Source organism: Pantherophis guttatus, chromosome 1 (assembly GCF_059756535.1).
Source record: "Pantherophis guttatus breed Tessera chromosome 1, ASM5975653v1, whole genome shotgun sequence".
Lineage (NCBI taxonomy): Eukaryota > Metazoa > Chordata > Lepidosauria > Squamata > Colubridae > Pantherophis > Pantherophis guttatus.
In genome coordinates this window covers 245,028,466-245,046,680 of record NC_142063.1, presented here as the reverse complement: position 1 = coordinate 245,046,680, position 18,215 = coordinate 245,028,466, and the positions used below count along the sequence as shown (strand labels likewise).

The 18,215-nt window shown below is 34.8% G+C and overlaps 1 protein-coding gene across 1 annotated transcript in view; it reads right to left on the bottom strand.

Moving 5' to 3' along the window:
- CRYBG1 (crystallin beta-gamma domain containing 1) overlaps nt 1–18,215 on the bottom strand; it is a 108,324-nt gene that overhangs the window by 53,606 nt on the left and 36,503 nt on the right. Inside the window, exon 2 of the mRNA XM_060689113.2 lies at nt 14,828–14,966. Coding sequence (XP_060545096.2) covers nt 14,828–14,966 — 139 coding nt within the window. The remainder of the gene's footprint in view (nt 1–14,827; nt 14,967–18,215) is intronic.

Genomic DNA, 18,215 nt, shown 5'->3' with positions numbered 1-18,215 from the left:
TTAGTTTTTCTCTAACTCCTGATAACTGCAAATGTTTAAAAAACTAATAGTTTTGGAAAAAGCAACAGAAACGTGTTTTGGAGAATAAGAGAGAAAACATGTAAAAGACGCCAAGTAACTAATGATCAGTTACTGTTAGGATTCCAAATCTATAAACAAATCTATGAATAATATAAATATGTGGGCAGTTTAATCATACATATTTCAAAGCACTTTTTCAAAATTTACTAGAAGTATATACAAATTTGTTTTCATTTCTCCTAAACTATATTACTCAGAGGAGCATATAGTATTTGAAATATTAAACGTTAATCTAACTTTAATACTGAGTGCAGCAGACATCAGTGTCGCTGCATAATTTTATTCATGCATCATTCATTCATTCATTTCCATGAAAATAATAGCTGCAACTAAATATCGAAGTGCATACGTTTGTCAACTTATGTCTTGCTAGCTAGCATTATAAGAGCACAAAAATCATAGTAATTCTATGTAGCATTTATAGAAGACCAAACAATCTTTTTTGCTGAAAATTTCAGTAAAGCTCTATTTTTTAAAAAAACAGTTTTCACTTCATCAGGAAACTATTGGGAATGGACTCAGTGTTGCTACCGATAATTATTGGTCTTACATATCTGGTGTTGCAATTTTACATTATCTTCAATCTCTTTCTATAATTAAAAAGATCATGTTAATCTTCTCGAAATGAGATGAAGAAATATGGTGATTTCATTATTGTTTTTGAAAAGTAACTTTCCATTTTATTAGAAATGAGAAAGCTTATGATGAAGCTACTTTACATGAACTTGTTATCTTCCATAATATCTAAAATAAAAATAATCTTCCAAATACCACACAGTTTGATGGCAACAATAAAGATGTTTTCATCAACTGCATCAAGTCTACAGGTCTACAACTACAAGTCTAGTTTAACTTGATAGCAATCTGCTGTCCATGTGCTAATTAAGTGCAGATAGGTTGGGCCAGATAATGCCATCTGCTGAGACCATAATATCTACCAAACGCAAGCACAGGAGTGGCTGCAATGTTAAATCAGACTGATCAGACTGCATTCCATGACTATGATTTTTTATTTTAGAGGTAAATAACCCTAACCCTAACAACCAAAAGACATGATGACATACAGCCAAAAATGTAACTGGGCTAATAAAATCAGGAAAGACTATGCATAAATGTGATTAAATAAATGACATATATAGAAATTAAAATACACCTATAAAGTGTTAACATAGCACTAGCTCAGTCCTATAATATATTGTTAAATTTAAACTATAGAGGCCATCTATTATTCCATGTTCTCAATTTTGATACAGTATATCCATTTCAGTACAATTATATTTATATGATATACAGGTAGTGTTCGACTTACAACAGTTCATTTACTGACTGTTCAAAATTACAACAACCAGAGGTGGGCTTCTCATACTGTAGCGTGTGTACTGTAGTGCGTGTGTGTCCGCACATGTGTGCAACATCACAAAACAAGGCAATTCATGTGCGCGCGCCATCCATATATGCATGCAACATCAAACACAGCAATTCACTTGCACGCGCTATCCACGCATGCATGCGGCATCAAAAACACAGCAATATAGGATGGGTTTGCGCCCTGGCAGATCCACCCGCAGGTCACCACTACTGGTTTGCCCGAACCAGTCTGAACTGGCTGAATACCACCTCTGACAACAGCACTGAAAAATGGGATTTATGACAGTTACGACCTTTGCAGCATCTCCATGATCATATGATCAAAATTCAGATGCTGAGCAACTGGTTCATATTTATGACTCCTGCTATGTCCCAAGATCATGTAATCCCCTTTTGCGGCCTTCTGACAAGCAAAATCAATGGGGAAGCCAAATTCACTTAACAACCTGGTTACTAATTTACAAATTGCAGTGGTTCACTTAAGAACTATGGCAAGAAAGGTCTAAAATGGAGCAAAACTTCCTTAACAAATGTAACATTTAACAACAGAAATTTTGGGCTCAGTTGTGGTCGTAAGTCAAGGACTAGCTATATTTAAGATTCTGTATATTTTGTTATTAGATAAATTAAAATATTTAGAGATAAGAAAAAAAAGGTGAATATTCTATCAATATTACTTAACAGTTTCAGATATTAATGTTACAAACATGATGACTATTTGACTTTTTTCAAAGTCAAATATATTTAGAATAGAAATGAAGCAAGAACATATATCAAAGTATTTGTTTTATAATAAAACAGCTGGTCTTAAATTAAATTGCTAGATATTAAAATCTCCATTATGTTGTTACATGAAGTGTGTATGTGTGCAAATGTGGATATATATTAATAATAAAGGAATAAATGAAAACAATTTTAGCAAATTTGAATCACTCCCTTTATTAAAAGTCTCACACATCTATGAGTTTAAACATTCTTCATTTTAATAATAATTTGCACAAATTTAACATTAAGTAACTTTTGAAAAGTGTCTTAATTCAGTCTGATTTAAGACATCTTAAAAATGGAGAGCTTGAAAAAATGTTTATGCTTGATCTTGGCATTTTTCTCTTTTAATAATAAACATTTGATTAATTATGAAGATCTTTACCTTTCCTTTTTATATTTTATTTGGAAATGTATTACGTTTGAATCAAGTTCTTAGTTTTGAAATCACCAATGTTTAGTATATATAAAAATTTTCAACAAGTAGTGCCTGATTTGTCTCCTTAAAGAAAAAAATATTGTCCTCTGACTGGTATTAGAAAGAAAAGAAAGGTTTTATTTATTTATTTATTTATTTATTTATTTATTTATTTATTTATTTATTTATTTATTTATTTATTTATTTATTTATTTATTCAATTTATATACCGCCCTTCTCCTAGTGGACTCAGGGCGGTGCACAGCCAGAACTAAAATACATAACAATACAAAATTTAAAATTAATTAAAAGAATTATATACTTTGGTTTTATTTCTTGTTCAATGAAGGACTGTATAATAGGAAAAGGAAAAGATTGGTTACATGGAAGTCTCAACTGTTAATGAATCCTTATTCTGCAATAATCATACATGCACCATTTACATTTAAGCTAAGTGTCATATGTTACAATTAATATGTATTAACACATTACACTATCTGTTTTTGAAAGGCTATTTATCCCGTGAATGCTATTCTGGCTGGGATAAGTTCTCTAATTCTTTTTATCAGGGCCAAAAAAAAAAGTGTTTCTCCCATTTACAATGCAGATTATGCAAGATTCAGTTGAATTAAGGTGAATAATTAATTAAATTAAATATCTCTAGAAGACATATATTTTAGAAAGAGATTCTTCCTAAAGCCTATATTGTAATTTATTAGAAATTTACTCTTGCCAAGAATCACAGTGTCAGCCTTAACCAGTTAATTGCCTCTTGCAGTGCAATCTTGACATTATCTGGACTGGATTGACAACATTCAGAACTTGTAATACCACTGTAAAATATTGATTTATTGCTTAAGAAACCAAAAACCACTTTTTATTCAACTGAAGAGGTTGAATGACATAATTAGTTATTTAAAATACTATCTTATATGTATTTACAAGGATTTTCTGCTGAGAAAATGACTTCTTGGTCTTAATCTACAAATGCTGTATGTAAATTAATTTATGGAGATATTTTTATGCAGTTTTTAAAGAACCACACACACAGTGTAAGAAGAGAGGGGAAGATGACCTGGCTCAGGAAGAAAGATTCAATATTCCTCCTTCAACCCTCAGTAGATATGAAATATTTACCTAATCAGGACTGCCTGTATCCCAACTTCTACAACAACCTCAGTTAAAAGAGAAATTGCATATTCTATATTTTATGCATTTTGTAATTTACACTGCATGTCAATTCTGAAAATCCCATCCAAGATTAACTTTAGATTGTTATTACCTTATTCCCAAATAGATTTAAAACAGGAAATTCTCTGATAAACTCTACACTAAATTTAAATATCAGTACAAACATTGGTTGCCATACTGTATGTAGTAAACAAGTAGCTAGCATCTGAGGAATTTCAACATATAACTTGTTTGTTTTCAGATCTAATTAAAAAGGCATTTTAGTTTTATAATATAATAATTGTATTGCCAAGCTATTAGAATATGCTGATGCTATAGCAATTCTTCACGCTCAGCACTTTTTCCCCCAAAAAGAATTGTGGACTTTCTCTTACTAGAATGAATGAATGAATGAATGGAAATGGGCAACCACATTGACAGAAAGTTGACAATTTAGTATGTTGATGGATAGGAAGTAAAAAAGGGGAATGGCTATAATATTGTGCATTGTTCGAAATAGTTTTTGTTGTTTTCTCAGATTAACCCTGTCTTCATCCCCTTTTACACAGTGGGTTACTTTTTTTGTTATTTTTTGCTGAAGAGTATCAGAATGGCTTGAAGGATGGGACACATCACTGTTATTAATATAGTTTGGAAAGTCCCTTCCAGCTCTGTTCTGATTGATTGATTGAATAAGTCCCTCTGTCTCTCTGTGTAACACTGCACAGAACACTGCTTGAATGGAAATACCGAGTAGAGTTAGAATTAAGAGCTTCTTTAGTTCTTTATATAAAGTGTCTACTAAATCTACATATGCCAAGGGGGAGGGAAGAATCCATCCATCCATCCATCCATTCCAAGAAATGCTTTTCCAGTCCTGGCAGAGACCGACAGACCAACCGACCAATAGTGAGTGATCCTGGGAGCTGTTATGCCATAATATCTGGAATGTCACATCTTTGCCTCTGAATTTGATGGGGATTCAAATATTAATGCTCAATTTGGTAGGTATGTCTGAATGGATGTACTTTCTATATATGTAAATAAATTTTACATCACATGCATTCAAATCTCCAGTAAACTGCTTTTATATCTAGTTATATAAATATTTATTTATACAAGTTTTTACTAAGATGAAGTAGAATGAACATGTGAAGCAATGCTTGTTGTCTGTTTTGTTTACTGTAAAGGAATTTAGAGATGACCCAGAGGAAAGTATGAAACAACCACTAAGGGGGGATTTGAAGAAAATATTACATAGTGCAAAGACTGAAACAAGAGTAAGTAAGAAACTCGAAATCATTCTACCTTGATTTTGTTGACACACTTTTAACATTTTGATATTATAACCTACAACAATAAAGTAGCATTTCTGGAATCTCTGCAGTGTTTGTTTTTGACCTAATCTACCTTGAAGAGTTGACAATTATGTGTCACTTTTCAGCATAACATTTTAGAGTGTCACAGGTTACACACCATTCAGTCACCAAAAATGATAGAACATGAAAGAGAAATAGAAGCATGAAACAATGAAACTGTCTAAGGCTTAACATAGCATTATAAGAGTAACCATTCACTATGAAGAAATTCCTGGGCATATTTTAAAGTACTATAAAAACTTTGAAAATGACTAACAATAACAAATTAGGCTTATGAAAGATTTTCCAAGAAAGATATGCTAGATAAGATGCAGCAGTTAAGAAAGCTCCTTCCAGTTACCACCTGTTAATCTCAGATGTGAAGATTATCCACTATTTCAGATTAGCAACAGCAACAAAAATCTGAAGCCAAATAATTGGAAAAATACAGCAACAAAGCATTTAATAAGGTTTTAATCAGAGTAATACAATACAAACCCCAAATCTTCTGATTTTTTCTTTTTTACCAATTGTTTCTTCTAGAAAGCATGTTGGTAACAATGAAAATGCAACTTTTCTTTTTTCATCTAATGTTCTTAACGTATGAGTTTGGGCACATTCAACTTTGCCTTTCAAACTGAGGACTTTTATGACTGGGAAGTTCTTTGAATTGGTAATAAGGTTTGGGTATGTGGTTATTTGACCAATCATTACTTATAGTTTTTCCAAATAACATATTTGTCTGAATTATCCAGCTTCATTATGGTATCCAATTTTAAATATAAGTAAATTATTTTTAATTAGACTTATATGGAATGCCTATGCTTAGGAATAGATGGATGGATACACTCTACCCGTCCTATACAGTCTAACTAGAGACGCATGTTGTGTGTACCATCGGCCAATGAGTGTCAGCTGATGATCCTTAAGCATGATATTCATCTGCCATGATATTCACCCTCTGGAATATCACCCCTTCTGAGATTAGGCTGACCCCTACTGTGCTGACCTTTCATTTATTTTAGAATTGTATGTATGTTTTACTTATTTTAAAATTGTGCACTCTTTTTTTCTAAGTTTATTATTACTTGGAACAAATCCTTTATAAATAAATGTATAAATCTGAGAGGGAATGAAGCATTTCTTTTTTATTATTTGTTTATAAAATTTTAGAAACTTTAGGAAAGTTTCTAGTTTTTTCTTTATATTTACTATAAGCAGGGTGGTATTCACTTACCTTCACTACCGGTTCGCGAATGTGAGCGCTCGTTCTTTCTATAGATTTTTAATAACAAATTTAGCTTTATTATATCAACTCCTGTGAAATGAAGCAGGTCTACAAATGTTTTCATTATGCCATTGGTATTGCAATTCCCCAGACTCACAACTATTATTGTTATTTTGTCCTTAAAGTTATTGCTTGGATTTGCTCATTCTCTAAAATTATATCATTTTATTATTGTACTGTAATCATGGTCTAGATATCGTAAAGTGAAGTCTTTAGCTAAGAATATCTTTGTATCAGCTTATATGAATGTAAATAATGAATGCATGGCCTGCCTTTGAAAATATTTGAAAATTATTATTGATGCACCTGCAGTTCTATTAAATGAAACAGGGCAACTTGATTATATTAACTGCTTTCCAGTTCATTTACATGTCTATATCAAAATAATGATTAGAATCTTGAAAGGAGGGGCGGTTCAACAAGCAGATGTTGTTGATCTACATTTTTTAGCATTCTTCATTAGAGATCTTGCTGGTTGAGAGTTGCATCAATATCTTGGAGTTTAGCAATAGGTGGAGGATCACAGGTTCCTCAATCTTACTTTAAAATCTGGAATAATTTTGGATTTAATCTTGATATTGACTTTTCCTGACCATACTGAGTTAAGCTTTTGGAATTTCTTTAAAGCCCTATTTTATGTGCCATTGCCAATAAAGTTAGATGAAGAACTCCTATGCAGAGGGACGTCTCAATTGTAGTTCTTTCTTTTTCTCAATTGTATCAATCTTCTTTCTAAGAAGAAAAACCACTTAAACACCATGCCCCCCCATTTCTAAAGTGTACAGCTGGTCAGAAAAATCCCCATCAGTTTCCACCCGAAGTTATCCACAAACTCATTCAACACTATTTTGATGCCAAGCACAGGTCTAAGATCTGACTAAAAGAGACCTCAGGGCTCTAACGCCTCAGTATAATCATATTCTCAACAACTTTCTCCAAAAATGAAGGTTGGAGACAGGACAGAAATTGTCCAATATGGACAATCTCTTGAAGGCTTCTTTATAAGGGGCCAAACTACTGCCTCCTTAAGCATTGGCAGGACTGCCTCATCTCAAGGCTGATTTCACAACTGTATGTCACCCGTCAGGAAACCTACCTAATTAGTTGATAACCCAAGAAACTTATATACTTTCTCAAGATGAATAGGATCAAATTCCCAGGTAGCCAAGCAAGAACAGGTCTCAGTCAATTCCATGGACCTGCCTCATGATCAAACTCAAGTTTTAAGTGAATTCAAATTATCTGATAGATGCCTATGATATAATCCTCACAGTGGTCCTACAAGTGAATCTCTACTTTTGCCTTGTCGAGGAGGAACCAAGTCACTCAAATGGCTGTCTTGGATGCAATAAAAGTGAAAATATACTATGTTTTCAGTGCTGCTCTTACTGCCATAAAGTATGCCTTTAAACAGTTTGGCTCGTGCTTAATTAGATTCACTCTTTGTTGGTTCTCCAGAACCACTATAAGTGTCTCTTCTCCATTTTATCTCCCTCATCTCTTTTGTAAAACAAGGAAAGCCCTGAGAGCAGAGAAAAACCACAAAGACGTGATCCAAAACCTCTGTTGTCTTATCATTGGAAGCAGTAACTAAAGTTTTAGTTGCACAATGCATGAGGCCTTCAGGAACAATCTCAAGCTCCTGCTGAAACTCAGTTGAGTCCTGCAGGTGGCTGGGCTCACCTCGAACAGGGAAAGGTTCATCAAGTAGTTTGCTTATATCTTTTTGAGAATTAGGAAATATTTTTCATTTACTCTTCAAATAAAAAATGTGCAACATCTAAAAATAATTACAAATATTGATTTCAAAGCGACATTCCTTAAGTATGAAAGAGACAATGCCTCCTTTAAGAGTCTTTTCCCATTGTGAAGTTAAAATGTGATCGACTATCTTTGAGTTGGCAAAAACTATCAACATGGAATTTGTTGCCAACAGCTCCAAATCCTTGTCCTGCTTTTGCTTTCTCTCTCCTGATTTGCTGCTGAATGGTGCCATTCTGATCATTCATATATAGTGCATGATATGCAAATTTACCAGTTGAACACTCCATTGTTGTTCTTCAGCATATTACCAGATGATGGGGAAGACATCTGCCAATCATGACATTGTAGCAGGAATGAGGTTAGTCTAATTGCATAGAGTTCCATCCATCAGCTCTAGATTTCTTGTGCATTTGCTTCTGTGCCTCAACTTGTCACAATTGGAATTAAATAAAGCATTTTTATAAAACCATTGTTTGGATTTACAAATGGATTTGAATCACAAGCAGCAGGTTTATTTAAGATCTCAAAACCTTTTTCATTTTCCTTATTTTGTGTGTGTGGTTGTATGTGTGTGTGTGTGTGTGTGTGTGTGTGTGTGTGTGTGTGTGTGTGAAAGAGAGAGGGAGAGGGGAAAGAGAGAGAGAGAGAAATTCCATCATTCACCTATTATGCCATTTCTGCCTCATCTTACACCACTTACAATAATGCTTGTATTGTTTAGTCTAGTATTATTATGCAATTCTTATGAACCATCACTTTCTACCATTCTATAAAATGGAGTGATGGAATGTAAGTTTGACTCAGAGACGGGGGATGCAAACATAGGAAAATAGATTGCAAGACTCTTAGCAACTCCTGTTAGCTGTACAAAACAATATGAGAAATGAACACTGCAAAGTGTTACTTATATTAAGATTGGCTATAGTAACAGAATCTTACAAGTCTGACTGTGCTTCCTGTGCTTTTATATATTGTGTGAATTAGGATGTTGCCTGCCTAATTTTGCCTACCTTGAAAGGCTGGCAAATAATGATATCCACATGTGATATTATGCTATACAGGTAGTCTTCAACTTACAACAGTTCATTTAGTGACCATTCAAGGATACAACGGCAATGAAAAAAGTGACCTATGACTGTTTTTCACAGTTACAACCTTGGCAGCATCCCCATGGTCACATGATCAAAATTCAGATGCTTGGCAACTGGTTCATACTTATGACCGTTGCTTTGTTCCAGGGTTATGCAATCCCCTTTTGAGACCTTCTAACCAGCAAACTCAATGGGAAGCCAGATTCACTTAACAACCGGGTAACTAACTTTTCAACAGCAGTGATTCACTTAACAACTGTGGCAAGAAAGACTGTAACATGGGGGCAAAACTCACTTAACAAACGTCTCATCAACAGAAATGTTGGGCTCAATTATCGTAAGTTGAGGACTACCTGTATAGAAAGAACTGCCCTTGTTGCAAGAAACTATCTGCAAATAGTCAGCACAAGACCACTGCTTTGCAGATCTAAAGGAATCAGAGAGGAAGAAGCATCCACACATCAGCCTAAAATAGCAAGACACACCCATTATGGTCACCTAATTTCATGCCTGCGTAAGGTAACAAATTTTGCATACTAGCAGATATTATTGAATGCTGCTCTTAGAGGAAAAACACTATTTAAACACCAATGCAACTAAAAATGACTTAAGCTTTTCTCACTGATAGGGTGGAGTTGAGATGAAGGCCATGACTCAAACATGCCCTGGGAAAAAAAGTATTGCAAGAGCCCGACGAGCTATAATTAGGGTATCATCTAAAATGGTTGTAACTACTTGTATTAAAAGTGCTATTAAAATACATCTCAATTAGAACCATTTAATAAAATGGTGTTCTTGGTCAAGCAAAATAAGCACTGCAATACCAAATAATATGATTTTAATGCAGGCTATCACATTAGTATGTGACATGATATGTAACAAACAGTACCACACCTATTGTACATCCTGTGGATAAATGAAACTCAGTAGAATGGAAAATTGTGCTGAAAATAGTTTTGCTTTCCTAAACTAGAATCTCATTAATAAGGAAGAACTTACAGTAAGTACAGAAGCATCTTAAAGTATATTAAAGCTACTAACAAAATTGATCTCATCTCATAATGATACATGAGAAGACTAAATATGCTGTTTGCAACAAAATGAGACACCCTACAAGTTCTTGTATTAAAATAATGCTTAAATGTATATCTTAAATGCATAGCTTGCTTAATGTTATTTGTTTGTTGCGAAGTCGTGTCCGACCCATCGCAACCCCATGGACAACTTTGCTTAATGTTATACCTTTACTTAAATGTATAGCAATGCTTAATGTATAATAATGTAATATAATTATCAATTCATAAACCTAATATAATATTTCAACTCACAAATCAAAGATAATGTATAATAATGTAATGGGAGGCACAACGTTTACATCAAGGGTGAAATCCATCAGGTTCTGACAGGTTCTGGAGAACTGTTAGTGGAAATTTTGAGTAGTTTGTAGAACTGGCAAATACCACCTCTGGCTGTCCCCAGAATGGGGTGGGAATGGAGATTTTTCAATATCCTTCCCTCAGGAGTGGGGAGGGAATGGGGATTTTGCAATATCCTTCCCCTGGAGTGCGGTGGGAATGGAGATTTTGCAGTATCCTTCCCCTGCCATGCCCATCAAGCCACGCCCATCAAGCCATACCACGCCCACCAAGCCATGCTTACAGAACCGGTAGTAAAAAAATTTGAATACATGTAAACACTGGTTTACATGTATAGTAAAGTAGATGATATAAACAATAAATTAGAAGAATTAACCATGTTATTAAAAGCTAGAAAACTTTACTGCTAAATCATTCTGAATCATTTCTAGAATTTTAATTGTCAGTCCATCCGAGTAATGCTTGAGTTTTAAGACCATTATAAGAAGTCTTGATACCTCTCAACACAAGAAGCAATTCTTTCTGGCAATCTTGGTTACCTTTGGAAAAACAGTCTGCTACCCAACCAGCTTTTTTGCTCACTCATAAATGACAAGATGTGAACTGTAATTAATGCTCGATGTCATCTCCAAATGTGGGAGTTTGGGAGTGCCCTTGCAGTCATGTGATCAAAATTCAGACACTTGGCAGCATGTTTGCACAGGGTGCTGCAAACCACCTAAGTCATCCATGAAGGTGATTTCCTTGTGAAACGTGGGATGATGGCTTCATGCGGCCAGAAGTTGCCTAGTTGGCTAGGCAGCAGCAGGAGCAAGAAGTCAGTGAAGATCAGCTGAAGTGCCAAGAATTTTAGAGTGCAGAGTATCAAGGGTGGCTGGGACTAGGCTGGGATGGTTGAGGTTTTCCAGGGTGGCTATGGCATTGCACCGCACAATTTAGGCAGCTGGGGCTCCTCAGGTCACTGTACCTTTGCACCATGCTGCTGGGGTATCCAGGGACACTTTAGCTTTGCATTGTGCTGCTGGGGTGGCTGGGGCTTTCTGGGCACTGTGGCTTTCTGCTGTACTGCTGGGATGGCTGAAATTTCCAAGGGTGCCTGCAGTTTTGCGCTGCGCTGTGGTTCAAGGGTTTCTTGCAGTCCCAGATCTGTGGCGCATCAACAGGCCTCTGATCTGCAGTGTGACAAGCAGTTCCAGAGCTACTCAGTTCTGAGGCAACTTACTGCCCTGCAAGACAGGGTGCAGGGTAACCAAAAGGGTAGAGATGGGAGAGTAGATAGATGAGGGAGAGTTTAAGATGAGGCACCTCACGAAAACTTGAGTCTTGAGGGACCAAGCCCGGAATTGGGGTGGGGTAGGTCCTCAACTAATGATTGATGGAATTTGATTAACAACGGCAATGGGGATTGCTGTAAGCAATGTGATCATGTGACATCACATTTTACAACTGCATTATTTAGTAATGGAAATTCTGGTCCCAATTGTGGTTATAAGTCAAGGACTACCTATAAGTATATCATCATTAAATATACTACCTTCAGCTTTACCTATTTTTATATTACTGAAATGCACAAATGATCTCCACAGTATTTCTGGAAAATTGATACAAAGATCTGATGAAAGTTCAGTATACATAAAAAGAAAGCTAGGTAGTAGACCGAAATAAAGTATAGCCAGAAGGACATTGCACCCAATAAATGCACTGCCACAAAGGACTTGCATTTTCTAGTAAGCCTGCCTTAGGCTGTTGAATTCAGAAGAAGATTATAATTTATTATGTACTGCTCATATTTTAAAATTCAGTTTTGAGATTCTTAGAAATATACAGGGATGAGATTGGAACAGTATAGAAATTATGTTAATAACTAAATACATAAAATAAGTCCTATGCTATGCTCATCTTCTGCTAGATTCAATATTTAGCTAGCTCTGGATTGAAATATGAGAAGTACATTAGTCTGACCACCTTGGGAAGTCACTCATCCAGCCAGAATCATAACACTGGGAAAAACCCTGGAACTCTTGGCATACCATCAGGAGATCGTACAAAATATTGATGTCATGGGCAGGTGAAATAAAAAAGAACAATGACAGGAATAGGGCAAAATTAAAGGAAGTTTACATTTTGTTTGTTTAAGGAGGTAAACATTTATTACATCAAAAAGCAAGGATGTGACAACTGCATATTTCATTGCATTTTTTGGAAAACCGAAAGTTGTCTTGATTTGGTTTGCCAACAAAAGAAAACATTGTGCATCACTGTTCATTATGAACTATAAAGATTGCACAAATAGTTTTCAATATCTGACATTTTGAACAGAAAAAGAAGTGACACAAATACTATAGTTTTTAAACAAAGAATGCAGTATATTACAATATGTAAATTAATTGTGTAGAATTATTGCCTTGGAATTTTAGGTTCTGATGTTTCATTAGGCATTTAAAATATAGAAAAGATACACACAAAGTCTCGATCAACGTTTTATAGCAAGTCACAATTTTTTTTTTTTTTTAAAGCCCAAAATATATAAAATGTACTGTAGGTTTATAGTACAGTACATTTTGGATATTTTGGTATTGGAGAAGACTCCTGAGAATACTGTGGAGAGCCAAGAAAACAAACCAATGGATCATGAAACAAATCAACCAGAGTTCTCACTTGAGGCACAAATGACCAGACTCAAACTTTCCTGTTTCAAACTCATTGTGCAAAGACTAAGCTCTCCTCAAATTGTTCTAATGCTGAGAAAGCTGGAAGGAAAGAGAAGAAAATGAAGAGTAGCTTAGTGGATGGACTCAGTTAAAGTGACAATAGGTACAATGTTGGAAGATCTGAAAGACCAGTTTACAAATAGTTCACTATGGAGAAAATCAATCTATGTGGTTGTTAGGAATTGAAAACGACTCGGTGGCTCATAATCAACCAATCAAATTGATGATCGTGTAAATTGTGTTATAATAAATTAAATACAGATAAGTCAAAAATTTCCTTCTGCATGAAAAACAAAGAAACAGAAAATATATTTGCTATCCAACCAAGTGTTCTGAAGGGAAAGTCCATCTTTAAAGTCTTTCCCAATTACCAAAATACTTTGAAAAGCATTTACCTGTTTAGATGTTCCACACAACAAGCTCCATATTAAATGTCTCTTATTATTGCAAAGACACGGATGCCATTTTCTATATTCCAGATCAATATGATATACATATGCATGACATAACAAGGTAGGAGTCTTCAAACCATAAAAACAACTGCTTAAATGTTTATAATTCCCACTTCCTGTTAGTTCTGAGCTGAAGACATGCATAATATAAAAATGCAGTTCACCAAGCCATACAGGTTTTTGTACTGTAAAGTGGCAGATGATACATATATAGATGAGCTTCCAGTGAAAGAATCAACCTTTATCCTGCATGCTTCATTTGATCTGCTATCTTCTGTTTTCAAAGAACTACACTTTGAAAAGCACTACAAATTAGTTTCTAAGCAGTCTTCTTGTTATTATATTTATGACTTAATTTTCCAGCAAAAAGCAAAGTAGTCAGTTTGGCTCAGCTCACAGCCTATGATATACATACTATTTATGTGAAGATTAAACATTGTGACAGGAAAGTTATTGTACAGCCTTACCTCTAAGATAATTATGCATACTCAGTTTCCATATTAGAAGGGAAATAATTGCTACTCTTCCTGCCTTCTTACTCTCTGACATATTTATATGAATAAGATGATATGAATACAAAAAAATAATGTTTTCCAACATACAGTACAGATTTAAGCCAACCCAATCAATTAACTTCATGGGGTTGAATAAGAATAGACATTTGATGGATAATATACCAACTCCTCCATCTAAATCTATCACAATAATTTATTTATTTTAAACAATTTAAAAATTTCCTGTATATGTAACTCAAAATAATGAACTTTTGTACTTTGTATTATGCAAATGAAAAAAAATAAATGGCCTCTTTTGTTTCTGTTAAAACAAGTTTATTGCTTAGCGCATTGTAAGCCCCCCTGAGTCTCCGGAGAAGGACGGCATATAAATCAAATTAAAAAAAAAAGTTATTTCAGAATTTAGAATATATTAAGTGATTTTGTTTATATAATAAAATGTAGTACAAATACCTTTAATTGAATCTTACCTTTCTAAATGAAGATGGCAATGTAGACGAAGATATTGAATCCACTGAGATACCATAAGCGTACTGTGAATTTTGTATTGGAATCAGAGGTTGCTGTTTTTCCTGAGTAGCATACTGCATATCAGGCATGTCAAAATAGCTGAAAAATAGATTTTTAAGAATAGATTAAAATTTTGCTTTAAGAGAAGCTGAAGTATTACATTGAATTATATAAAAGGCAATGCATTTAAAGTTTTTGAAAACTCAAGCAAGAGCATGAAATTATTCACCACAATGCCTATAGGGTAGTTAAAAAGCAATTATTAAGCAGTTTATGCTCATCATTTAGATTATGCAGATAATTCAGCCTACTGAATTATAGCAATTTCCTCAGTTCGTTGCTGGTGTCTTCTTAAATGCTGTACACCATCCTCTTTCTGTCTGCACAAGGCAAGTCCTATCTAGATTCCATAATTTAAAGAAGTTAGGTTGATGATGGCAAGCACTACCAGAACTTTCCCATGGCAGCATCAGCCTAATGGAATTGCATTTGTAGGGAACTCTGCCAGACCTACTGATATTTAGAAGGCTAGTTAAAACCAAAGCTGTTCCCTGCAGTTTATCCCTGCAAAGATAAGTGTTCGCATAGTCACAATTTTAGGTTAGACTGGGTAATAAAAAATATGGCAGAAAAATTTTCATACAAAGCATGAAAAAAAGATAATGCTATATGGGGAAAAAATGGAAGGAAATAATGGCAATCCCCTTGCAAATTATGGAAGAAAACAACTTTGGTGTGCCATAAAGAGAGCAGGGGTAGAGCTTGGCTTGAAGGGGATATAATCTTATCTGAAGATGATATATAGAATGAAACAGCATATACTCAAATTAAGCTTGCAACTGTTTAAAATGTATAAAATATATTTGTTCTCTTGGCATTAAAAGAGTCATGCTGTATGGTTGGTTGCAAACTACTTTTCATCATGTTTCTCAGGGACAGATGACATTAGAAGATATAGAGCCCCAAGCTACTTTTTATTTGAACTGAGTTTTCCATCACAGTTTGAGGGCAGAGGGCAGAATTCACTATTCACTTTCCATCACTATTCATAGGTTTCAATGAAACCCTAACCAATGATTCCCTAGGCTGCTCCTGAATCTGTCCAGATTTTCTTATCTCAGAGTCTTAAGCTTCCACATTATGAAAAATTGTTTTTAGAAGCTGCTAGTGCTTCAGCAGTTCTAAGATATCTTTAGTGATCAGTCAGCTTATTTCTGAAGATCTTCCACTTTTGATGAAACAGCTTTGGAATGTAGAAGCCATGACACTGCCTCTTTCTATCCAACTATTTTTCTGTTTTCAGGAAAATTTTTGATTTCTATTGCTTTTGACGTTGCACGCCATCTATGCATTTCTGGATTTGGGTGGCCCTCTAAAATAAATAATTGCATACCTTCCATACATATCAAACAAAAATGCAGACTAACTCTGGGGCTGAGCAGTTACATGCTTCTGATTTTGTTCTTATAGAATTTAACTGAATTTTATATGACTGACTGCTGTACTTCTGATTTTACTGTCTTTATGATAAAAGTTGCTTTTCTTTAATGGATAATTTTAAATTAGCACTTCAAATTTTATTTCGTTCTTTCATATTGCAAAACGCAAACAGTTCTAACTCCAGTCTTGTCAGATATTACATGCCCTTGCCTGATCATTCCTGATATTTTCTTTTCTGTTTAAACTAATGGAATGTTACAAAATAATTCTGTTTGTCTGTCCATCAGCATGATTACTGTCTGAAAATGGAATAGCACAATATCAAATTTGGTATGGGAGAAGAAGCCAGCAAAAGAAAGTTGGACATTGAAAATTAGTCTGTTTGGGCCAATGGAAATGAGAAAAAAACCAGAAAACGTTCCCTCTTTTAGAATGACAATTGGGCAGCAGATAGAAATGCTGCTTACTAATCCAAAATTAGCCCAAATCACTCTGATCATGAGAATCAAAATGGAATCATTATTAAGGGGTTGAAAAGAATGCAAGAAGCCATGCTCCACATGTTTTACTACCATGTTAATTAATCAAATATTTCTATTACTTTCAACTCAGCTTTGCAAAATATGGCTTATTGACCAGAAGAAAGATAACTTCAGGTAAGAATATTTTGGCTAGAAATATCACCAAGGTAGCAAAAAGTTATATGTTAGGTGGCATATCAAGGAGAAACCTTCTTTTCATCACAATGTGCTCTGGAAAAATTTAACAGAACAATCCTTACGATATAACTAGGAAGATTGAAATCTTCAATCTTTAGTAAACTCTGCCATCTAGTGAATTGATTCTACTAAGCACTCATTATTTAAGTCCTAGAAATTTTTAAAAAATAGAAAAGGGTTAAGTAATGTTCCTTATGTGGTACATAAAATTAATTTTTGCTATAAGAAAGTAAGTTAAATGGAATAGCTAAGATTAAGCTGGGATTGCAGCAATATAATACAATAAACTGAAATGAGAATAAATTTTAATAAATGAATGTGTGTTTTATGCCATTTTTGAGGTTAGGTTTTGGTGGATAATATTTTTTTCTCGTGTTATCTTTTATTTGTTTATTAAATATAACTGTGCTTCAAATATTTTTTTAAAAATATACTTACAAATAATAACCAATAATGAAAGCCATGGGTCAATTAATCAGAATAACTATATCAGTGGTGGGTTCCTCCCGGTTCAGCCCGGTTCTCCCGAGCCGGTAGCGGTGATGACATAACATCACCGAACCGGTTTTGCCCCCCATTCCCCTCTGCGCCCCCCACCCCCGTGTTATTCTTACCTTTTATTTGGCCCCACCCCCAATCTATTGCTGCCTCCTGGGTCCCAGCTGATGGCTAGAAGGAAAAAAAACTGTTTAAACTCTTGCTGCGGGGCTTCTAAGGGCCGCCCTATAGCTGATCAGTGTTAAAAGAAAACAAATGAATAGACCGGTGTCTGCAATGATAAATGTCTGCAAAAATACATGAGTAGATTGGTGCCTGCAAAGATAAATGGGTAGATCGGTACAGCTCTGCAAGCAGTTAAAAGCCTGGTAGACCAGTATCTTTGCTAAATCCTAAATAATTGTCACATGACTATCAAGCCACGCCCACAAAATAAGCCACGTCCACAGAACCAGTAGTAAAAAATTTTAGAACCCACCCCTGAACTATATGCGATAAACTATTGCAAATTTAGGACCAACAACAAACAACCATGCCAAAAATCATCAAAAAGTTCCCAGGTATGTCAGCAAGGATTTCCTAGACCACTAATGGCACTGCCAATTTGGAGAAGGAAGGATCAATGCTTCACCCGCTGGTCCCTTGACCCTTACCCTAACTGTTGCAGCTTCTCTTCCCCTTCTATTTTCTT